The sequence below is a fragment of the Excalfactoria chinensis genome, chromosome 4 (assembly GCF_039878825.1).
Source record: "Excalfactoria chinensis isolate bCotChi1 chromosome 4, bCotChi1.hap2, whole genome shotgun sequence".
NCBI lineage: Eukaryota > Metazoa > Chordata > Aves > Galliformes > Phasianidae > Excalfactoria > Excalfactoria chinensis.
Window position 1 is genome coordinate 6,206,739 of NC_092828.1, and position 25,561 is coordinate 6,232,299.

Genomic DNA, 25,561 nt, shown 5'->3' on the forward strand with positions numbered 1-25,561 from the left:
TGGAGGTAAAATGATTGGGCGTGGGGAGGGAATGGAGCCCTGAGGCTTTGCTTTTCCAAAGATGACTTTCTTTTTCCTTCTGTTTCATGACTGGAGGAGGTATGACAGAGTAAGAGAACGGCTGGAGAATTTGGAAAATACTGAAAAAGGAGACACGTGCAACTAGAATTATTTGGAGAATAAGAGGCAAAATGCTAAAGAAAAATAAACCCCCAAAATACAGACTACGGCTTCCTTCCAGGGGGAAAATGTTTCCCTCGGTCTGAATCACATCTATTTACTTTTTCACACTAATTCAAGCTTGGTTTTCATATAAAATTCACAAACATGCATCTCAGATACAGCGGTGCACAACAGTTCAGACACATTACAATAGCGGATTTTATTGGAAGAGGAAAAAAACATTCAGTTCTGTTTCCTGGAAGATGCCAAGGAATCAGACAGAAGTAACACAGAAGTAACAGCGTGACCCGAATACTGTAACTAACAATGTTAACATGTTCTTGCTTGTTTTGCTTACACCGATATTTGAAACTACAATAACCCCGGACTAAAAGAGACCAGGGCAACCTGCACTGCTGTCTGGAACACGATTCAATTCTGGTTCACAAGACAAGACCTCAAAAATAAAAGATGTGATAACATGATCATGCCTGCAAGCTGAAACAGCACTTTCTGTCCTTGCAGCATTTGAGCCATTTTCCAGGTACCCGAGCAGAAGGCGCTGCACCAGAAGCTGCCAACAGAGATCCACGTTTCTGCCTGCACAATGGCGAGCAAGTCCTTGCCTTGTCACCTTGCAAAAACCAGAGCAGAACTGGGGCTCTTAACAACACTGAGTGCAAGCACAGAAAGTGAGGACAGACTCATTTGCAGAACGAATGACAATCATGTTTAAAAAAGAAAACAACAAAACAATACTCGACCCTTTCTTTCACCAACCAACCAAGTTAAAATGTTTTCCATCTGTTTTCAACTCATTCAAACTAGAGTTTGCCTTTGCTAAGATAAAGTCTTCAGCAGGAACAGGAGATGCACTTCATTCCTGACATTTCCAGGAAGACTCAGGAAATAAGAGGAAATCACTATTTCTGCCTGCTGACAGGACTGCTGGGATAGCTGAAAATGCTGGAAAAGTGAGGATTTCTACTGAACTGGATTTTTACTTGGATCTCACTGCAGTTGAGGAGCTCCATAAAAAGCCAATGAGGCTGAGCCGGGGCTCCCCTTGCCCCAGGTTAATTGCACTGCTAACTGCCTCTCATTTCCTGATTTTGGTTTGATTTAAATCACTCCATAATGAACCATGAAGGCTGGAAAAGACCTCTAAGATCACCCAGTCCAACCCCAACCCACCATACTCACTAACCTTGTCCCCCAGTGCCACATCTCCAGTTCTTGAACCCCCACAGGGACAGTGACTCCACCACTTCCCTGGGCAGTCTGTGCCAATGCGTCACCAAAAGGGGGCAGGAGACATGTAAAAAGCAAGTATTCCTAAATGCATATTAAAAATAGACGCAGTTCTGGCTGATCGTACAAGCATTCTCCGTGTCTGCAGCACTCAAAATCCACGTGAGTAAACTTCAAGGGATGAGTGAGACAAGAAGTGACTTTCCTCCTCCTTTCATTACCCAGCACTGCAAGCGCACCCATATACACGATGTAACTGCGCCCATACAAAAGCAGCAGCACACCAGTGAGCACTTCATTAATTAAAAGCCAGAAAAGGAAGTTTGCTAAACGAAGCAAATGTTCTTATCACTCCTATCTATATTCATTAAAACTGACAGGAAACCAAATATCACCATCTGTCTCTTTGCAATAAAGGCACTAAAAACAGCTCCAGGGTAGAAGAATAATATAAAAGTTTAAAACTGCAGGTTTTTCAAGTTTTAGCTTTAAATGGACAGAAAGAGAAAGTGATGTCAGGAGGAGAAGAAAGGACTGCAAAAGGAACTGCAAATTTGCTCCTTGGACACCTCACCAAGCAGAGGGTGTTTGTTGCAGGTCTGCCATTCAGCTCAACGCTCAGCAGAGAGGTAAGTATTGCAGCATTGCTCTCCTGCTCGGAAATAACTGCTAGCAAAAACAGTCGGAAAATTGCATTCCACTCCACAAACTGCAAAGTTTTGGCTGCTATAATGTTCGAGTAAGTCCCGGGAAGCACCCTGGTAGTTTTATTGCCTACTGACACCCTGTGTTTGTACGTATAAGAAAGCAATTTTTTACATTATTCCCGTAATTGGATTTTGCTTGCAAGTCAGACACTCGGCATAACAAAGCTGAATAAGATTTCATGATAGAAAGAACGGCAGAATTACTAACTTAGACAAGCACTACAGTTCCCAGCAGCAGCTGCGGAGGTGAACTGAAGGTCGCCAATTTAAGGCAGTTTCCAGCAGTTCTGCAAAGCCTGCCCTCCAGCAACTGCAGTCTTTTGCATCCTACCTTCTAGCGATTGCAATGTTTGGCACCGCAGGAGAAAAAGCAGACCTTTAAAGACAGAAATGAACTACTGTCGGGATTTTAAACAGTTGAGCCCTCGGAACACTGTAACTACACACTGCTAATTCAGCAGAATGCCCCGTCTGCATTTTGCATAGCAATGACAAGTGCTTCCAGTTCACTTCCACACTGCAAAAAACACTCGCTCTGCATTCTCCCTTATAAAGACTAAATAAGGTTGAAGTTATTTAAGGCTGAGATAAACCCACAAAGCAATTCACTGCTACCCCAGGTACTGGGGCACATATAGTACAAGGCAGCTCCTGCAGCACCTCCAGGAAGTGCAACTGGGCTTGCATGGGAGGAGTGATGGAGCCAACAACCAGATCGAAGGACTATGGATTTTTACCCTCATGTTCCCCCAGACCGGTATTATTTAGATATACATACATATTCCTTTTATAATTTTCCTTCCTGCAAACAATAATTCATACGCATTAAAAGGCTCATTAATATTCCATGGGAATGCTTTTTCAGACTCAATACAATTACAAGAGAGCAATTACAATTCTTCTGTTAATAGTTCAACAATACTAACAGATCCATTAACAGCCCCGCACAAGTATGAGAGACATTAAAGAAACAAAGCGCACCACTTCTGCTTACTAGAGAAACCTCAACAGAATTAGACAGGGTAATAAAGTCTCTGTGTAAAAAGTTAATGCAAACCAATGCACAAATTGGCCATCAGTTTCCTCTTTGATTCTGAGGAATCTGTTTTTAAAAGCGAATCAATGAGGATATCGGAATAGCAAAATTCATTAACCTCAGGATGAAACTCGATGGTGAATTCTCTAGCATGCTAAATATAAGGCAGGTGTATGATCTATACACAGAGCTGCAATACATCCAACCGCTCGTCCACCCCAATGAAAGCATCTGGATGTTCAAAAATGAATTCCGAAAGCTCGCAGGCAAGTGCTGAGATGAGAAAAGACAAAACCATCCGAAATAATTTCCTCTGGGTACTTTCAGAATGCGTCCTCCAGGCAGAAGCTGGAGGATTTTTCCTCTTAAGGGGACTGTATTACTTTTCAGATGAAAGAAACAATTCCTTTGCTGGGTATATGCCCACCAATGAAGCTATTCATTCTATAAGCTACAGAAGGAATACAGAGAGTTAACCTTTAAGCTCTTCTTCCTACGGAGCACCCACTTCTCTCTGGTTGCACCAAAGCCCTTGTGCATAGGATTATGTCCACAGTGTTTCAATTCAGGATGATTTTTCCCCTTCTATACTCAAATGTATCACCTTCTCTTCATCCCCGTCCACGCAGTGAAACCCAGATTTGTTAGCTTTTATACTAGTTCGCAATGTGACTTACCTCCGTGAGCATCCACCGTCACACCCCCTCACACTACTAATCCTGAATTCACTTTAGACACTTAGTAACAGCTTCTCTTATACCTCCGTAAAGCTAAAAACACTCTGTAACATACCGATCATTGTGCTCGCTGCTCCACAGCATTAAAAACCAACTCAAGTCCACCCTAAACGCACCCCTTCAACCCACACAAAGACAAGCTATGTATTACTGTTTATACTGCCCTAAGTATTTTCAAGTCGCTGTGTAGACAGCCTTAACAGCAGAAAGTCGGGGCTGGTTTACCATACACCAAAACAGCACAAATCCTGGGAGTCTGGGAGAAGCACAGCAATCTTATACGCCTTCAAAGTCTGCAGAACACCTCCTCTACGCATACAGCACTTCCTATCCATTGGTTTTAATGGACAGATGTTTTCAGACCAAGAATACTTCAGAGCCTCTATGGGTCTCTTTGATCATCACCATTCCCTTATTCCATAATAAAAGCCTATCAACACCGTAAGCTCAGCTCTCTGTGTGCATTTGCTCTCAATTCACTCTACTTTACACACCTCCCATTACTTTTCATGGTTTTTTCCACATCTTTTATCCTCCTATCACTACTGTGATCCTTGAGAGGAAGACAAGGCCATTAAGTGCCACACGACTGCCACTTCAGCATTATGGATTAGGAAGCTGATTCTGACAGTCCTAAAACCACCATAAGGTAACACCCCCTTCAAGGCATGCAGTGTTCTTTTCCAAAGTCATCTTCCCAAAGACACAGCAAAACACTCAGGTTTTGTGGCTGAAGGGTGGATGAGAAGCTTGCTGACGTTTCAGAAAGCAATATTAAAGCTTGATTACCAGATCCTCAGCTTTGGCCACTGGAAATCCCCACTTCAAACACCAGCTGTTGGGGAAACTGCCACTATTTGATTCGGTCCATCTAAAATCTACTTAAAAAATAAAGATTCCGAGAAAAGAGCAGGAAGTTTCCTCAAAGAAAACAACAGGGGCTGACACACGTGGCTGCAGACACACGGGTTGCTGCCCTCCAACAAGTGGGGTTGGGGGGCTCCAATACACCATCTGTAGTTCAATGATCACATTTATTTCTCCTTATCATAAGACAAACACAGTTTCTAGGACGGGCTGCTTGTTAATGTCTTTTCAAAAGATCTCAGTGAGCAAAAAAAACAAACCCAAAAACACACAACGAGGCACACGGGTTCAAAATGTGCAGCAAACACTTTTGAAAGCAAGGCTCTCATCTGGGAGAACTGCAGCAGATGTTTATCAGGAGCTACTGCAACAGTTAATCCAGCTTCCAGCCAGATTAACTCCTTGCTGTTAGAAATGAGACTTTTGGGGCACGTCGTCTGCAGAAAGCAATGTCTGCTGCTGCTGAACAACAAGGAGTTAACTGAGGGAAGGAAAAAACAAGCTCCAAAGCCAACCAAATAAACCAGCGTCTGGCCCAAAAAGATGAACAGGTGTATGTGTGGGTGGGAGTGTGGGGGGAAAACATTTAAACAAAGCCTCCACTGACATTCTGGTCACTAAAGAGGGGACACTGGAGATGTGTCAACCAGGGTTTTTTCAACAATTCAGCAAATAATGGATTATTATTATATATATATATATATTTTATACAGGAATCACTTTTTTTGACCTTGGTTCCCAAAGTGCAATACTAAAATCAGAGCACCAACTTGCAGGTTGTTCTATTTAAAGATGTTATGAGTAAGAATAAAAACTGGAAGGTACCAAACTGGATCATGCAATAATAATTCAGCAGCTCAGAAACACTACAATACTTCAACATCCTAACACAGTATTAAAATCTACCTTAGTCACCCAAACATCACATTATGGCAGACTGAACTGCTTTTCTCTTTTACTAAAACCAAATGATTATAATTAAATAGCAGTTCTTTATAGATAGATAGATAGACAGATGTATATATATCTATATAAATATATATAGATGAAACTAATTATATTAGCTATGGATGTAAGCTGGTTTCTACACCTTAAAGGTACAACTGCAAATCACACTGCTGTTTAAAGCAGGAATCTTCATTTCTTTATGGGTCCAAATTGAGTCCACAAGCACAACCTTTCTCAAAGGCAAGCACAGAGCTGGTTGGTGACACCCCCTGAACCATTCCTCCCTGCTTCTAACTTCACAGGAGTTGAAATACTGGCAAAATCATGGGGCACTCGTGGGTCCCATGAAAGCAGAGGGAGAAGTTCTGCCATCCCAATGATAGGGAGCAAGAAGGGAACTGCTCCACAGCCACGCTACCCTCCCTTGCACATGGGATTTCATGATTTCAGCTCTGCCCCAGCACACAGATTTCAGCCTGGGCATGCAACAGCTGCAACAACAGGAGAAGAGGTCACTCATTCTGCAAACTCCGCTCATAACTTCCTTCCTGACTGAGGAAAATATCAGTTTGTTATTTTGTTTGCCTAAATAAAGAGAAAAACAAACACCACTTTGTCAAGCATCAAGACAACCTACAAAGGTTTTGTTTACTAATTGTTAGGCTGAACAATAAACAGATGAACAGCTTCAGGGAGTCCTTATGACCCTGCAGTATCTCTGCTGCTGATGCAGAATGGGTCAGAACTCTCCAGTTTTATTCTTGGCATTACCCTCAAAGCAACAGCAAGGATTTACCAGCCTCCTGATGTGGAGATCACTGCTATTTATTCATGGAAACATTGATCAATACTTCTCTTGTTCCAAAGAGAGAGGTGACCACACAGCCACGTGCCAGTAACATTTCTACCTTCACACCTGCATGGAGACCATCAACATACTGGCTGCCTGCAGCTCAGTTGGGGCTTTTATCCCCTAGATGTATCAAACATCGTGAAACCACACATCTAATATCATACACCACAAGAAGGTTCTGCTTCTTATCTTTTTGGCATTCCACGGGGAAATATGGATGCTCCATTCTGTGAGTCCAGCCAGGGATACCTTTTGCTCACAGCTTCAACATTAATGGTAAATTCTGCACATTAACAGTACAAAGTGTGACTGAAATCAAACCTTAAACATAAATGTAATTTTAACTGGAGAACTGGAAACAATGATTTAAATAATTCCGTTTTGCAAATACAGCTCTCTTAAAGAACTGTTTGCTTTCAGTGGCTGTTAGCTCTTGCTGAGTAGGTAAATAAACTACATACATCTACTTAAGTGATTATGAAGCTTAATATACTCTAGATGTTTTATTTCTGCATTTTATTAAGCAGACAATTTACTAGGCAATTATTTTTTTTAATGCGATTCCCAAGTGCTTGAGAAATATTTAGTAAGTCCTAAAGCACCTTTTATCATGGTGATCCTTCCCATTTTCTGGAAGGCCAACCCAAGGATTGATTCTTCTTCCACCAGACCAAGCAAGCTCCAGGATAGGACTGCTCTCCCCTGCACCAACCACCACCTGTTGCATGGAGCTCTTCACTCTGGCTCAGCAATGAGAACAGTCTGCACTATCAGGGAGGGAGCCATTAGCAACAAAGGCTGCCTGCCAGGAGGCAGCTGAATACTGAAGAAGCACCAGTGCAGGAACAAGGAGGTTTTGCTGGGTGCTCTTATCAAGATGCCAACTTCACGTTCATGACTTTGCGGAATAAAATTCCAAAGTAAAAGTAACACACACAAAACCAACTTCACAGGAACATGGCTCACTTTGGGAATGGCTTCAATCACTCCACCATGAATAACAAGTTCAATTTAGTATGTACTCAAGGAAAAGGGTTTTAAAAATACATGCGTACATCTCGAGCAGTACAGCTGCCTTTATGCTGCATCTCTCCTCCTTCTGCCTATAAACTACTCCATGTCTAACTGAATCATCATGCACCGATTTCCAAGTTGTACAACTCCTGATCTCCGGTTTGAGCACTCATTCCTTAATAATGTGCATCAAAATCCACAGCAGGTTCTGCCAACAGTGCTTGTCATGAGTGTCCCAGAATGATTCCCGAGCCCTGAATACTGCACAGCCAGATGTGCAGCCAGGCTGAGGATTTACACACTGCACAGTTTCTGCCCTAAGGGACAGAGCCAGATCTAAAAAGCTTCCAAGTCAAGACAGGAGGTGTGCAAGAAGCAGAAGTACAGAATGAATTTTAAGTCTTTTCATGGTCTCTCCCCACCATGCCCATTCTTCGTTCCTATTAAACACTACTCGTGCCCCAGGCTGATCCATGATGCAAGATCCTATTTTTCAGAGAGCAGAACCATTTCTTGCCCAGTCTGAGGGAGGAAAAAAAGTGTGTTTACTTCGTGCTGTGTTCAATCCAACACAACGGCATCCTGTAACAACACAGTGTGATAGTCTCTGAGAGGGGAGATCTCAAAAACCAACAGTGAAGGACACCTTGACATTACCAAGCAAAATGCAGACGCAGAAGATAATGATGCTTAGTTAAGTCACATCCCACTAATGACCATTCCTGAGCCTTGCAGCATGGGATGAGAGGCAGAATGCATTGTGCTAGAGGAAAACCAAAAATAGCACAGGACAAGTTTGGTACAGGTCACCTTATAAAATGCTGACGAGCATTTAGCGATTGCTAAAGGGACAGCCACTATCAGACCTATGGAGGAGGCCTGGGATGGATAGCCAGCATGGAGAAACATGTTCTGATGATGAGTCCTGGAGCTGCCAGCATCCATCCTGCTGCTAGTCCTCATCTTCAGCTTTGGGAACTAAACTCTGCTGTTTGAAAGGCATGGAGCTGTGGTAAGGAAGGGCCATGAGGGGGGGGTTAGGGACAAGGTCTGCACCAGAGGGCCATGGGCATGGAACAGGCTGCCCAGGGCAGTGGGCATGGCCATGAGCTGCTGGAGTTCAAAGAATGTTTGAACCCTGCTCTCAGCCATATGGTTTGGGTGGCTCTGTGTGGAGCCAGGAGTCAGACTCCATGATCCTTGTAGGTCTCTTCCTACTCGGATATTCCATGACTGTATGACACAAATGAACATAACCCAACCTCAGGCCCTACTGCCTTGAGAGAGGATACCTGAGACAACTGTGGAGTGGGAGCAGGGTAGGCCGGAGCTCGGCCAGGGAGCTGCTGGGAGCAAGCAGCCATTCAAAAACAAAACAGAAAGAAGGCTTTGTACCAAAAAACATCTTAACCTCCCTGCACACATTTCTCAGTGCTCCCAACACCTCATCCAGCCCATGAATTAACCAGCCTGAGCCAAATGGTTGTGCTGTGCCCAGCTCCTAGTGCCCCACATGCTCCCATCTGCCTGAACAAGGCAGGCTCTGGGGCCCAGAAGGCCGCAGTGATGGAAATCCATGCTTCATATACACAGCTACTGCAACAAAAGGGCTATAAAAATCCTTGTACTACTCACAATATTTCTCCCCTTTGAGGAACTCTGCCACCTGGAAATTTTATACACTGTACTTGGTGCGGGTGGCACTGCTGGTCACGTTACAGCTCAGGAATCACACGTCTTTACTAACAGTAGATTAATTTTTCTCCACGCCATCAAAACAGTCATTTAGAAACAAACATGATGCTTAATTGTCATCAGAAGTTTTCCAACCTAACGCTGCGTGTGTTTACAGATAAAAACTGTACTTTTGAAGCAAGTATTACAGCTATCAGTGAAAACTGCTGTTGCCAATCGCATCGGTATCTCGTAGAATCACAGACTGGCATGGCTTGGAAGGGCTCTTAAAGCCCATCCAGTTCCAACCCATTGCTGTGGGCTGGGTGCCCCCACCAGCTCAGGCTGCCCAGGGCTCATCCAACATCTAACGTAAATATCCCCTCTTTCAGTTTAAAACCATTCCCATCTTGGTCCCATCACTGTTTGTATTTCCGCTCCAATAATTCTATGAGTATCAAACAGACACAGAGTTACTTCTGCTGTTTTCTTGGGAAAACATTTACAGAGACTATGACAAACGTACCTTGTTTTTATAGATAGGTAAATATATATGCATATTATATGTATGTATTACATATACTTGTGCATATTATACACACATAAAACATGAAAACATTTTATATATATTATAAAAGCCACAGTGACATGAAATCAAAATAGGATAAAATGTATACGAGGTTATTTCTCCTTTGGAAAAGTCCTTACTGAGCTGCAACTAGATTCGTGTTGAAAGCACGTACCGCTTACATACATATTTATGTATGTACACATTTCACAGTACACATATTACTTACACTCAGCTATCTGCATTTCTCCCATCCACGTGCCCAACAAAGACTGAGCACAAAGCACAGCAGGCTCAGCCACCCACACACCCATCTCCTGCAGCACAGGGGACGTGGGGAGCTCCGTGCAGCACTGCACTCTGCCTGTACGTTGCTGTAACAAACACTTGCCTTGCAACAGGTGCATCCCCCACTGCCCTGCAGCTCCAGGAGAGAAAAATGGGTTTTTTTAGGCCAAGCAGCTGGCCCAGCTCTGCAAGCATCCCTCTGTCTCTAAGGGAATGGGAAAGGGGTTAATGGCATCAAGAGCAACACCGCTGCTCATCCCAACCCAAACTCAGCCAATCCCAAATTGCTAAACAGGGCTGCTGAAACACTCCAGGAACAAATTTATTACAAATAACAATAATAATAATTAGGCGCTGATTTCCAACCAGGCATCTTTATCTAAATTTCCCACTCTTTGCTTCCATCACCCAACTGATGACACGAACGCACCATTCCAGCACTGCTTCTGGAGGAGGTACCGAGGTGTGCTGACATTTCCCACTAACAGCAACCTGGTACAGAAAGCAAACGTAGCTGCAGTGCTGCTGAGCTCACAGTGCAAAGGAAAGTTGCAGAACGCACCAGCACAACGCATCTCGATCACAGAACGTATCTCCATCAGACATCACTTGGTTTTCCCCTCGTGAAAACTACAAGGAAACACCGAACTCAGAAAGGTGGCTGCGATTTTAATAGGAAACGCCAAGGATGCGCGACTCTAAAACGCGCAGTGAATTAAAAAGGGGGAGAGCGGATGCCAGGAAATAACGCACAGCCAACTCCGTCCCCGAGATGCGCATTTACAGCAGAAACCGACGAGAGAAAAGCGGAGCGAACTGAACTTCCTATTTGCTATTTTGAACGGAAGGCGGACGCGCAGCGCTCGGTCACAGCCCACTTCCGACGGCCGCGAACTGTCACTGCGGGTGGCGGCCGGGGAGGGGGGGGGGGAATCGGACGGCTGGGGCAGCGCCGCGCAACGAAGAGTCCCTTCGGAAACCAAATAAGAACACGAGGAAAGGGAAGACGAGCGCGTTGAATGAGAACACAGCACTGCGCTCCCACGCCGCCGCCGCGTTGCGCGTCCGGTTGCGCGGCCACCCCGCCCTGCGCGCCCCGGAGGTGGGTGGATAAATGGAAAAAATTGGGATGGGGGGGGAGGAAGAGGAGGAAGAAATTAAAAATGATTAAAATATCAACGAAACGAAACGAGCGAAGCAAAGCAAAGCACCCCGCCGGGCCGGGCGCTGCCGGCGCCCCCCGCGCACCCACCTTGCATCCCCGCCGCCGGCCCCGCCGCGATCTGCCTCCGCCGCTGAAAATACGGAGCAGACGGCGGCGGCCAATTGGAGCGCGCGGCGCCACGCCCGCAGCCAATGGTGACCGCCCGCCGCTGGCCGCCCGCCAACCCGGGCGCAGCTCATTAGGCGGCCGCCAGCAGCGGGGGAGGGGCGCGGCACCGCCGGGGGGTGGGAAGGGGTCGGGGGGGGGAACGGGAACGGGAACCTCCTCCCTGCACTTGTTTGTTAATTCCCTTGATTCCACTTTTTTCTCTCTCCTCCTTTCATTCCTTCCCCCCTTTCTCCCACTTTCTTCGGCCTTTACCCTTTTTTGCCTTCATTTCCCCCCCCCCTTTTCTCCCTTTCTTGTTCTATTTCCTCAGTTTTCTTATTAACTTGAGTTCAACAACTTTGGAAAGAATTTATCTGCCTTACTAAAACTGCTCTGCCCTCATCTGGCCCCACCTGCAGCGCTGCATCCAGGCCTGGAGCCCTCAGCACAAGAAGGGCACGGGGCTGTGGATACCCCATCCCTGGAGGTGCTGAAGGCCGGGTTGGATGGAGCAGCTTGAGCTGGTGGGGGGCACCCAGCCCATAGCAGGGGGTTGAAATGGATGGGCTTTAAGATCCCTTCCAACCCCAAACCACGCTGTGATTCTACAAAAACGACTAAATTGCAATCGCTGAAAACTCCTGCCCCGACAAGCCCCGTTATTAATTAGCTCAGTGTTTGCTAACACAGGCTACCACACGCCATGAGGTGGTAGAGCTGATGCAGACTCAAGCCCAGATGCTGACTTACAGCAGGAAGCAGTTCCCCAGCAGCTCAGCACAGACGGATCTGGAAGGTGCCCCGTGAGCCAAGCAGAGCCCCGAGGCGCTGCCAGGCTCACAGTGGCTGTGACACCTCACCCAGCCCTGGCATCTGCAACCATCCATAAAGTGACTCGGCGAATTAATAAAATATACATCACGAAGCATACATTTTTATTACAGAATAATTTCGCGATAACCAAGTAATGCGGATGCTTCCAAGCATAAGATTAAATTACATGCTGAGCAAATCTGGCATTTTGTGATAAACTGCAAAAATAGTCCTTGCAACTGAGGAAGAACATTGCTGACATCGTCCATAAACTTGTTTTATAAAGCATAACCAAAAGTAACAAAAAAAGAAGTCACTGAAGTGAGGGTTGGAAAATTCACTACCATATTCTCTATAATTACTTTCGAGACTTCTTCTTGCTCTGCAATTTATTCCTTCAAATACGTCGCTCGGTGTCAGAAGTTGACAAAACTCTCCCCAGTGCAGACAAATATTAGAGCCAAATTAATTCCTTAACTGATCCGACATCAGCCATCGTTGTTCTGGGAATGCACAAGGATGGCCTTCCAAACATTGCTCTTATAGCAGGACATCCATTGCTTCCTGAAATTGTACTGTCACAGCTGCACCACTTAGAACTGTACGGAGTCCCTGGGTACCTTATGTGCCTAAGATACAGAACTTCCCATGGATGGGACACGAGTTCTTTCCCATCCTTCTTGCTAACTAATAAGTAATGCAGGCTTAATTCTGAGATGCTGTCATGAAACAAAAATCAAATAGAACCTAAGTGACATAAGACAGCATTTGTTTCTATTAGATCCATTATGAACTGAATTCCTGTTTTAAAACAAATGACATTTAATAATATATTAAACACGTAAACAGGAACGTATTTGAAGTCATAACCTCATCGGCTCTTTTCTTATGACATTCATTTTCTCCAAGGCCATCTCCACATTTCAATTTAATCGTTCATCGAACGTCGCTAAGTTAATAAGCAGACATGGTACCTTAAAAATGGCTTCCTCCCTGGGTACCTTAAAAATGGCTTCCTCCTCTTCACGGTGATCATTTCATTTCCCAAGAAAATACCCACATTGCTACGAATCTTTGCAGCCACCAAAGCACGACTAAAGCAGCAGCAGCGCATATTTTAGAGAAGCAGCAAACAGGACAAGTTTCAGAACTACACCCACCACCCTCAAGACAAGACGAGGCGAGAGCGTTTTTCCTTGCCATAAATTACCACTGCCTCCTATAAGCAATTATTTAACTTCTAAAATAGCTGCAACGCAGACAAATTACAAGGCTGTAATTACGCAAATGAATCCCCGATACTATATGCACACATGCATATATGTATATCTTCATCTATTCTAAAATGCATCTGTATGCATAGTGTCAAGAATTAAAATCAGGTATAGTATAATACCGGGACATATTTACATCTCTCCAGATGATGATGTTTCTATCCTAAATATCTGAAAACCATTTCAGTAGTCAAAAATGCCCACTGCTGCTCTTTACCCACATGGCACCTCCCCAGTACCTGGATGCTGGATGTACTGGCAGCATCTTGCACAGCTGGTCATTTCTTGGCTGCTCTGGATGCAGGACACCGTGCTGGACAGCGCTTATGGTCTGATATCCTAAGTCATGCCATGAAAACCAACTTAAATTTGAATGTTCCTGAACTATTCTGCCATGCTCTGAAAGGACACTTTGTCAGGTCTTGGTGGGAAAACAACTTCTGTCAAAGGAGCAACTCTTCCACTCAGTCTCCATCACAACGAGAAGTGCTGCCCTCCTCTTGCTAATGCACCGCATTTATCAGATATTCATCTCACACACCAGACAATACAGCGGATCTCTAAGAGAACCACTGCTTTAAGGTCACTTCACCTCCACACCTACTTGTTTGCCCAGGGCTCGTACTACTGCTCACTGAATTAGGGTATGACATAAGAGGTAACACCATGGAGAAGTCTAAAGGGTAGGTTAGGCAATCTCTGTGTGCTCAGTGGTTTGAGTATTTCTTTTATTCACTTCCTAAAACGCCAGATTTACAGCATTCATCATGCAATGAATATTACATAACAACGATCTCGGGTGACCTTTTACTTAAGTATTCCTTAACATTACTCTTGGCACTCTTACAGGGCTTTAAAATGCCAGATTCCCACATATCTGTGTTTTCTGGGGAAACTCAATACAAAGATGGCAATCTAATGCAGTTGTCTTTTTTTCTATGCTGCTTTTCAGTGCCGATAAACTACAGAGCTACAATAAAAAGCCTTGATACTTCCTGATTTAAAGTACAAGAAGAAGAAAAAAAATGCTATTTTTAAAGTCAAAATCTGTTATAATGATGGGGATGGGGTTGGAGTTTTGGTTTCTATTTTTTCCTTTTCTTGCAGTGAAAATCCTGAATATTCTACGTGCACATTCACATCATTTTGCAAAGCTGTCAATGCCAGATACGTGCTTCCTTCTTTGAACTCTCCCCCTGCGTTGTAACCTTCAGCTAAGTCTGAAAATATTTTGGTAAACATAACTGGTGTTTCATGGGTGTAATTTTGAGAGCATAAGGAATTGATGACAACAGTTGATACAGTACTAAAATCTAAAACAGGCTTTTAAGAAACTGTCTGCTATCTTAGCTGAGCAAGCTAACCACCTAGAAACGCGCATCTGTAGTCCAACCACCTCCTCCTCCATTTTCTTCCCAGTACAATGTTTTTGGAGCTACTGAGCTCCTTTTGAAGGCTATTTGTACATTCTATTGTGGTGAAATATCTATTACATTGGTTATAAAAGGATGTTTTCCTTCTCCTAATGCATTTAGCTTATATATCCCCATACTCATTTACCGCAATAGGCTTGCGCTCCAAAAACACATTGTCTCAAATATGTAAGATAATGAATGTCCCAGGTAAATAAAATAGCTTGAATAAAGCAGTAGAAGTGCTAATGGTGCAACACATTTCTTAAAAGCACAGGTTTGAGAAGGATTTCACTTGGGGATATTATAAGACTATGCAAAATAAGTCCTACCATCATCTTGAGCTTCCAGTGAAGGAAGCGTGCCCATTTTCCCACCCCTCTCACCAGAATGCTGGAGTGGAATTGGGACACTCTAGAAATCAGAAAGCCTCTTTTAGGAAAGCCTTGATCAAATTCAGTATTTGTTCTACCATTTTTGCTTCTGCAGCCTTTGGCTCCCAGTTCTCTTACTTTGGCTCCATGCTGGCGCCCTCTTATCTAACAGTCTCTTCATCTCCTTCCAAAAAAAAGAACACCAAAAAACATTGATAAAGCAGAAAATTCTGTTCACTTGTTTTTATGCACATCACAGGGGCTGCTAATGCACATCCTGTGATCATTCAGTCCTCTTTATCTATAATGAGGATCTTGTTGTAAATGCCCATTTTACAAAACTCTGCCATTACTCACTTAGAAGATACGACCTTCAATTTTACATTTTGAATTTGATTCCACTTCTGTTAGCCCAGTTTTCAAAGTCATCTCAGTTATTTCTGTACAACATCCTGATTCTCTTCTATATTTAGGATGCCTTCCAATTTTGTCATTAGCACAGCCCTGCTACTGATGCCAGGTGATGCACATTAAACAAGTCAGCCTCAGTGCTCCACTGGTAACCTCTCTGGCATGCCACACGTTTTAGAAAAATATTTCACTTTCATAAACAACTGACAGTAAATTGATGCAGGAAGAAATCATTCTTCTCCAGCTCTTCTGTCCAGCTGTATCCACTCTACTTTCTTTGCTGCTTCTTACAGCTGGACTAGATGATCTCAGGGGTCTTCCCCAGCCTTAATGATTGCATGATTCTTTAGGCTAAGGGTAAGATAGAGTGAAACTCTGCCCACGGTGCTTGCACAAAGATGGAGCCTGGCCTCCATCAACACATGATGGTGAGCAATGTTTTCTGGATCAAGGTCTTTACCACCACTGGGCACAATGAGGAATCAGTTTGATAGACACTTCACACTAATCTTTACGAAGAAGATAAAACCCCAACCTCAGCTTGGGTCTTCACTTCTCCAGTAGCTCAGAAGACAAAGGCCTATAATTCTTGGAAGCAGCAGACACTGATCTTTAGGAGTCTTGAATTAATTCACAGGAAGCTTCTTAGTATTCCATAAAACACACAATGCCTGCAAGTGCTGAGGGCTGAGTTGAAGCTTTGGAGTCAGAAAACACCTGCATTCAAAACAGTGGTTGTTTAGAAACAGAGATTCCCCAGGAAAGGCACCAGGGGCTGCCATGCACAGCCCGCCTGCCTCTGGCACGCTGGAGCCTTCAGAACCTCTAAGAAATGGTTCTGCCCATAAAAATTTAGCAGCTTACCCATTTTAAGAAGCACTGCCAACAGCACAGGATCAAACCAGGGTGTTGCCTGTACCTGCCTCCCCAGCCCCAGCACGATCCAGCAACACCTTTGAAGCGGCCTGAGGCCAGCGGCGAGGCCAGGATGAGGCAGCCGGGCCCAGCGGCCTCCACACAGAGCGGCCTGCGGAGCTGAGAGCTGCATGTCGCCAAAAGGATGGGATTTCTGGTGCCAGGCTGCGGAGGATTCGCGCCCAGGCGTGTTCTGCAAACGTCGTGTTTTAATTACAGCTGTGCACAATCAAAGAGGACGCTCTGAAGTTTTGCAGCCGCTCGTCTGAGTGGCATTACACAACCCTCGCTCCTGGCACACAACCTCCTCCAGCGGTTACATGCCACAGCCGCCTGCGTGCAAGGTGATGTTTCCTTACAACATCAACAATACAGTCACAGTTACGAACTTCAGTGAGCTTTGTGCTCATTAAATCACAGCTGCTTCCCCTTGATGAAGCATCAGATCAAACATCACTAAAATGCCTTTGTTTGTGTACATATATACAAACACGCTTCTCCCTTTGTTCTGCAAAACAAACTCTTAATAGAAAAGTGTTTATATTAAAACTAAGTTGAATTATATGTCAATTAACAGTTTATAACAGTCTTAAGATAACACTTTAGATGTATCATAATGCTATAATAAACTAACAGCAGAATTGACATTGTTTTGTTTTCAGCTATTGTTTTCTCCTGGAGAGAAACCACCAGTGGATTAAAACACCTGCATGATCCTAAGAATTAATGTCTCAATTGGAAACGCACCTGAACTCCACTGCTTGTCTGTAAGGAGCTCAGATCACTTCATGTCACTTGCCTACCTGTTCATCGCAGCTCTGCAAGTGTGAGGAAGGGCTGGCTTGTATATAATACGTATATTAAAGAAGTTAGTAGTGCTCCTTGAACTAAAGCAAATGGACCTTGTCCTACTCCTCCACTCCTTCATAAGGTCTTTGGAACAAAGGTAACACTGATCCTAGCACACTGCAGGCAGCACACGCCATAGGAAATGCTATGGCAGAACTTCCTATTTTGTCTACCCAGAGTGACAATACTGTTCGATGAGGATAATAGAAACCTATTCTTCAATGAAAGATATCTGTTTGTTTCCAAAGCTGCAGGGAACAGAGAAAAACAATCTGCCTGTTGAAGACAAAACTAGTTAAAATATGCAGTAATCAACATCCCTCATTGCATTCTACACTGACACTCTTTGTGCAGCCCATCTTGCAACATGAATCAGAACAGAAGGTTTTACATGGGCAAATCAGAAATAACAACTTAAAATAAGATTGTCCATCCCTATGTTCCTTTTTGGAAGAGTTTATAAGCTTCAGGAGCTCTAAAAATGCTTCTGCCAAAAAAGATAAATAGGCTTAACCATTTTTAGAAGCACTGACAACACTAATGCTTCAAACCAGGCTGCACCTGATGTCCCTTTTGGCGAATACAAGACCTCTCACTCTACAAAAAGCAGCAACAGATACTGTTGAAGACTGAACTCTAGAATACGCTGAAGCATCCAATTTCAGTTCATTTGAAGTACATCTACGTTACAGTTTACCAACATAGCTCAAAGCTAAGTTCACTTCTACATGAATTTACTTAAGAAAAGTAGCTTGTAAGAGCATTAATCATGTGCCATGCCACCCAACTCCCACATGCTATGCTACAAGCATTTCACTACCTTTGGAAAAAGAGATAAAGCTCACCAGCCAGCTGCATTGCTCTTCTTCCACCATGAACCCAACAAGGAGGTAGCAGCTGGAAGCAGGGTAGGCTATAAACTCCTTCCATAGGAATTTTACAGCATATGAAACATACACTGCCTCGTTGTCAGGGCTCAGTGCCTTATTTAAAGTTATCTGTTGAAATGTGCAACGTATTTAAGATGAGCAAAATAAAATAAAAAGAAGTAATAAGCACTTTAACTTAATTTCATCTGCAAATAGGTGCAGGGTAGGGACAAAATGCTAAGCATCTCCAGTTTAAGAGGAATATACTTCCAGTCTCTTTGGTGAGGGGGCGCCATTGCATGTACCACAGATAAATGGGTTCTAAAGGCACTCAGGCATCACCTGTCACCATATCCCTCAACATGCCAGTGACAGGCAAGCAGCTTCCACCCTGTCCTGAAGACTCACAGATCAACTCACCATTGCAAGTGCTATGAACAAGGTTATGTTTTATTTAAACACAGGAGAAAAAAAAAACCAACATCAAGTTTAAAGCAAAAAAGGGAAGTAGTTTAACAAGGCAGAAAAGAGCACTGTAGCTGTCCTTGGCACAGAAAAGGACTGAAAAGCAAGAGCTATTCAAGAAGAAACTCATTTCACCTTGCCTGAACTAGAAACTCTCCACAGGTGTAAAGCAAACAAAGTTATCCTTTCAATAACCCCAACACCTGGAGCACAAATAGCCAGGCACACAAACACATTCATCAATACATTGTCCTTCCGTAGCATCTCTCATCTGGGACACCCAGAATGTTCTGGTTAACATTAGGATGTATTAGATTTGGTTTTACACTCTAACAAAACCAGGATACAGATCTGAGTGCCATGAAAGTTTACGAACTGCTCGACTTCGTCTCCACACATAAAAACTTCAGAGTTCATAAATAATCAGCTGCCCAAAAGTGCCACTTTAACAGCCCTTTAATCATAGTAAGCGTCAAAAATGTCAGAACAAGAAAGCAGAAGTCATTAAAAAACACACACACACACATTGAACAATAAGATCTGCACAAAACTGTGGAGGTGAAAGATTGATAAATGAGAAGCAGGAGGATGGTGATGCAAGAAGAGTAATCAATCATCACTGAAATGACTGCATTTTGCACAGCAAAGTCTTTGCAGACTTCCATGCAGTAGCAAGGCCCTACAACACAACGTTCACAGGAACTTGTTAGGAACTTGTTTTCTCCCTTCTCTGTAATCCAGCACTGTTTAACATACGTCCTACTGTGAACACTTCAAATGTCCCTAAGGAAAAGAGAACCATGCTGATTGTAGGACAACATTAAAATACAAAAACCATTTTTGGTATGAAATGCTGTTCCGTAATTATAATATTTAACTTAAATCACTTCTAAACCGTGCCTAGAATGATTGGGCATAAATCTTTTTTATTATTATTATTATTAATAAAGTGCAATGGGTGAGGGAGAATAAAAAAGTTACTCATGACCAAACAGTATTTCATGTCTGGAATATTGTTACAATAAGAACTTGCCATTTGATTATATAACATCTAATAAATCAAAGTCAAGAGGCACTTAAAAAAAGGCAGAAGCTGAGCTATCCCCCTCTTTTTTTTTCTTCAGACTGTATTTAATCCATTTCTCATTTTAAATATTGCTCAGTCACTGTATTTGCTGAGAACAATATATTCTGAACCTGAACCACAACCACCCCACATCTCCACCCACTGAAGAAGAAATCCCATTGCCAAAGTGATGAACGGGTTGTTTAAAAGCAACTATTGAAAAAGACCAAACTTCCCTTTGGTCCACTGGGCTTCTGGGGGGTAGAAGAAATAAAGTACCTTCAATTTATGGCATAAGTAAGCAAAAACAAGAGGGAGCTGTATTAAATGATTCACTGGAGCATATACAGAGATGGGACTTCATGAGGATAAGTAGAATTTTCTGTATTTATAAGATAAACCAAAAGGGATGGGAAAACAACAACAACAGCAACAAAAGCATGAGGCAAGAGATGCAACATATAAGAACACCTGAGGTTTAATATAATTATTTGTAATTTCTTCACTCCATTGTAACACCTACCTAACTCGTCTATCTGCTCTAGAATTTGTTTAACGATGCTGAATTTAACCCAGAATAAGGGCATTAGAAACATAATTAATTTCAGTCCAGGAAGAAAAGGTCCTACACGCAGCCATTGGAAGATATTTCAGCAAGCAACGAACATCTTAACAACAACCAAAAAGAAGGCAATCTTCTTAAAGCTTGTTTTATTATTTTTAATGTAAAAATAGAAGGAAAAGGTATTTCTGACAACTTCCTAAATAAGTGGTGAAAGTGAGATGGAAATTCCAAGTAGCTGAAGGATGCACGGCAGGCAGAGCCTGGAGCAGAGCTCCTACCTGAGCTACAGTGTTCATGGCATAGAGCAAAAGCCTGTAAGCTTTGAAAAACTGATCCTACAGAACTATTTGAAATACTGCCTGCTAATCTCTTCCCAGTAATTAAGGGAGTTTGGGACCATCTAATACAAGCTGATGCATATTTTTGTATAATAAACATTTGAATTTCTTTCATTTTATTATTTTTTCTTTTTTTTTACAACTGAATTTAGGTCATTTTACAACACAGTTCTTAAAAAAGAATTGTATCACAAAGGAGAATAAGAATACGGATCAAGTATTTCAGAAATATTTATAGTGTCAACAGTATTATGTAACCCAAGTTGCTATGACTCATTTTGATCTAGCCATAATAATAAAGATCGTCTTTGAAGGGACTGAAGTACTTGTCATCAGAAAAGATGAACAAGCTTAACAATTTAAAAGAATGCCTTATTAAAGCTCCAAAGCAGAAAGATACTCATGTTAACCATTACAAACCCACAAAATGTGAGAAAATTTGAAGTCTTTTTTTTCACTGTTTTCCTGAGCTTCACCAAAGCTTTATTGATTTTCTATGCATTTGAACAAGTTGGTTTTGGTCAACCAATCCACATGAAAACTATCTAATATAAGGCTTTGAACATGAAAACCTGCCACAGAATAGATTTGATAGGAAAACCTAGACAGTTAATGGATTGTATGGTTCACTATTGCTGTAGATGGACTGTTTTCCTCACAAATGTCGGCAGAAACACACAAAGGGCATCAACAAGATGATGAAAGCCATTGAACAGCAAGGATAAACTGTTGGCAAGAGTTTCTACTTCAGATTAGAAAGTGTGTAAAATGATCCCGTCACCTAAAGAGACTGTGTTGGTTTTTGAGGGAACCGATGATGTGGCTGATGTGTCTCCAGGAGATTTGGAGTAGGCTGGATCAGCCACTAAAGAATTAAGAATGACCAGGATCACCATCAGAATCCACACAAGCCCTATAAAAGAGGAGACTAAGACCTTGTATCTCACTGCATACGCTGGATGTCACAGAGATTACTGTCTCCTTGGAGGAGACATATGAAGAAATCTCTAGAGGTGCGATGAAGACATTGCCATTAGGGAAGCAGGCATCCTGAATAGAAGGGCACAGTATTATCCTACAGGATATTTCATTTTGCAGACACTCCAGAAATGTAGTCTCATCCAAAGAGACAAGCACTCATTAACCTTCAAGTTTATGGGTATTTTAAAGCTTTTACTTATCTTAGTTGAAAGAATTAAAGTGATTTAATAAACTAACATACAGCAACTACTCTAAGAACTGAGCTGCATTATCAGGCTGAATAAATCATCATTACAGTCAAATTTGCTGGTAGCTCTGGATGGACACACAGCTCCTGCCCTATGATCTCCCAAAACCGTAAGGGGCAGTTGAATCACTGGAACCTTCCCTGTGCATCTCTAACATGACAAGATGCTCACCTGTAAGGGAAACTATTGATCACAGCCTGAAACTCTGATTAACCATCTGAGGCAAGCAATGAGTCAGCTGTGCTCCCGGAAGGGATGGAGCTTGACCCCACTTCTCCTACACCCCATTTAAGGGCTGACCACCACTAAGGTAGCATCTCTTTCTGGAGTTTTTGTGGCAAGCCTTGACATTGGTGAGCACCCATCTTGACTGACGGCCTCAGAGTTGGTGAGTCCTTTTCCTTACATACCTTCTGGCTATCTATTTCCAACTATACTTGTATTATTTCAACTGTACATCACCCAATGTGCTTACCTCTTACACTGTACAGTCTCCATTGCAGCTTGAAGGGATACTACACATTTATTAACTCTGTTACCTCAAATGCCTTGCCAAAAGTCATTACCTGAAGCTCAGAAGAAGGTTGTTGTTGTCCTGAATACACTCATTCACTAATAGGCCCATAAGATGTGCATGGATTGGCACATTTCAGATTACTTGAAATGTTAATTGGTAAACAGTGAAAGCAGACTCTGTTCTAAACAACAGAATTATAGATGTGTAATTCTATCATCTAATTACATGACTCCTTTATATTACCTCCTATAGCCTGTTACATGCGTGTGCTTGCTATATCACTCACACAACAGTGAATTTGCTCTTTCTAGTAAAACACAAAACTGGATCTTCTTTCATTTCATGACAGTACACAGAGATATGTTGCCTCCTGGCTGAGGTTAGGCAAGAAAAGGAAACTCTGCACAGCACTATCACTGCAAACGATATTGACTAAAGTACAGTTTGGAGAATCAAAGTGCTTACCCAGAGCAGGCAATGATATACTCAGGTGAAAAGAAGGAGGAAAAGTGTATCAAATACGGCACACAGAATGGATACTGACCAGGATATGTGCAGTTCTGGAATCTGTTCTGGCAGATCCCTGAGATAAAATCTTCAGCAGAGGTTGAAGCCTCAGGTTCTGTACCTTTATCTGTGTGTACCTTCAAATCTGCAGTCTTTTATTTGTGTAAGTTTGTTGTTGTTGTTTTTTAATTTTGTGCCAGCTTATAATTGAAGCATCTAGCTAAAAAATGAAGTATATTTGGGGTGCCTTTTATTTTATTTTGTGATTATATTTTGTGATGCAGGAGTTCCAATGGGGCACGCAGACTGCACCTTTTTACCTTCTGAACAAAGACGTAGAGCTTAAGGGTTCTTCTGCTGTTTGTGGGGTTGGTTGGTTTCGTTTTTGGTTGTTTTGCTGTTGTTTTTTTTTTTTTTCACGTGGTATCTCTTTATAATGCTTTAACTGCACCAACTTCCTCATTCAAGACCTAAGAATAGGTTTTCGTTTCATCTGTCAAGCAAGTAACTTGATGATAGTTTAGTGTGTGAAGGCGCCTAAGTAGTCAGGATGTTGGTAAACTTGGCTGAGACAATGCAAATTGACTCTGAGAAAAGGAGGAAGAAGAGCCAGCAAAATATCAGAATGAAGGGGAGACAAAAATCTACGTGACTTACTTTGAAGTGAAGGGGGTAGGCAGAATGCCCCAAATTAGCTGCACGTTGACTATGTGGGGAAAAGACCTATCTCGGAATTGAAAACAGTTTGGTATTTAAGATAGCACTTGTGAAACTGAAAAAGTTAAAAAACCATGAGTGAAACGCGCAGCTGTCAACCACAAAGACAACAGAGCTCCAAAGACAGTACAGAATAATTGCAGACTGCAATTCAAAGGAGATACAAATAAAGTATAAGGCAGCTCAACCTCTTGCTGCTAAGGTAATGCCAAATCTCAAGCAGGTGTATGCAATGCAGATACAAATACCAACATGACTGCAAAACCTCAGTTTAGGCAACATATTCTTTCCTTCCTTGCTCATTGAAAACTGTACTGATTTTAGGGAGTGCTGCTTTCAGAGCTCCAGAAAGTAATGTCTACAACATTAAAAACTCAGTGCAGCCATGAGTCCAAGATATACTTGGGCTCCTTTATGCACTGTGATGCAGAAATCGGAGTTAACTCTCATGAAGCTGCAGTAAGAGCCAGCAGGCCAACTTCCACAATTAACTGCTCTCCCATACATAATACACTCAGATTCAACACCGAGTTGCACAAAGCCACTGTTAGGCTCAGATCCTTCTTAACACTTACAGTATCTAAATTAGGCACTCTGATCAAAGTAGAATTTCCTCTTACGTGGGATTGGAAAGGATAAAACTGCCCAAATTGTAGCATCTGAATTAAAATCTTAATCACTTTTTAGATTGCTTTCCCTTCCCCACTGATTGGGAAGCCAGTTAACCTTCGGCTTGCCTCATCACAGAGAAATTCAGGTACAATATTGCAAAGAGTTCCTGCAGCAAACAGGCAGCCTCCACAGAATCTGTCAAGCCTTCTTCTCCTAGTGGATCAAAGAATGAGAAGTTACTCATATCCCCCACGGCTGCTAAACTCGTGTCTTCACTGAAACTGCCAGCAGCGTTTATCAGCTGCTGTCAACAGTGGTGAAAATGGTAATGCAGGTTTGGCAAGAGACATTAAACAGCATCAGGTTTATAAAAAAAAATAAAACAAAAAAGGCAATTTTGTATTAGCAGTAATTACATTTCAACAGTGTGAGATGGGCTGCATTGCAATAAACCGGAAAGCTACCCTTTTAGCTGGAGATGAGGTTCTTCATATAGGCACGTTTGTTTTGGTTTCTTTGACTCGAGTTTAACTAAGTTTTCTTAAATCCTGTAGATTTCTGGGGGAAGGCCAAGAAAGAGTCATACCAGCTTCATTCAGAGCATCTCCACATCTCCATGTAGCTCACTGACTTCTTGGACTGGCATAAACTGAGTCCTGCCTGGCTGAGCCTTTTACCAGGTATCTCCCCATTCTTCCCTCTGCTTTCTCAGTGCAGTAAAAAGATGTTCTTCCAAAAACCCCAATGCTGTACAAGGGATGGTTCGTGCACACTTTGCATGTTTAGGGGTATGAAGAATGCTTAGCACAGACACGGAGATGCAATCAAGACTACCCACTGAGTCTGATAAACTGTTCTAGAATTGATGTAGATGCAGAAATTTTGTAGATGTAGTTGAGTCATTATTTTTGTCACAGTCCTTCTTTTAGGGTACGATCCTCAGCTCAGTGCAATTTACTGGTAACCACATTTTTTTTCCATCTCATGGGTATACCTCACCCTAATGAAACCATATCCCCATTATCTATTATCCAAATCTACGGCTGTTTAGGAAGATCGCTTTCATGGAGTATTGGAAGGAGTCCAAAACCAATTCATTAATTCTATGTACCAGCTCTCAAACAGCTTAGAAATCTTAGAGAACTCAGGTAGAGCGGTTCTTGTACCACTAAGGCAATAAAATTAACAGATGATTTTACTATTTGTTTAGC

The 25,561-nt window shown here is 42.6% G+C and overlaps 1 protein-coding gene across 7 annotated transcripts in view; it reads right to left on the reverse strand.

Annotated features, from left to right (window-relative positions):
* CTBP1 (C-terminal binding protein 1) overlaps positions 1-25,561 on the reverse strand; it is a 207,180-nt gene that overhangs the window by 114,217 nt on the left and 67,402 nt on the right. The window contains exon 1 of one of the 7 annotated variants that reach the window (XM_072334003.1): positions 11,358-11,469. The exons of 5 other annotated variants lie outside the window; for them this stretch is intronic. In XM_072334003.1, the coding sequence (XP_072190104.1) occupies positions 11,358-11,364 (7 nt within the window). In that variant the 5' untranslated portion in view covers positions 11,365-11,469. Of the gene's footprint in view, positions 1-3,633; positions 3,782-11,357; positions 11,470-25,561 lie in introns of those variants that run through there. One more of the 7 variants, XM_072334004.1, reaches the window with a different exon arrangement.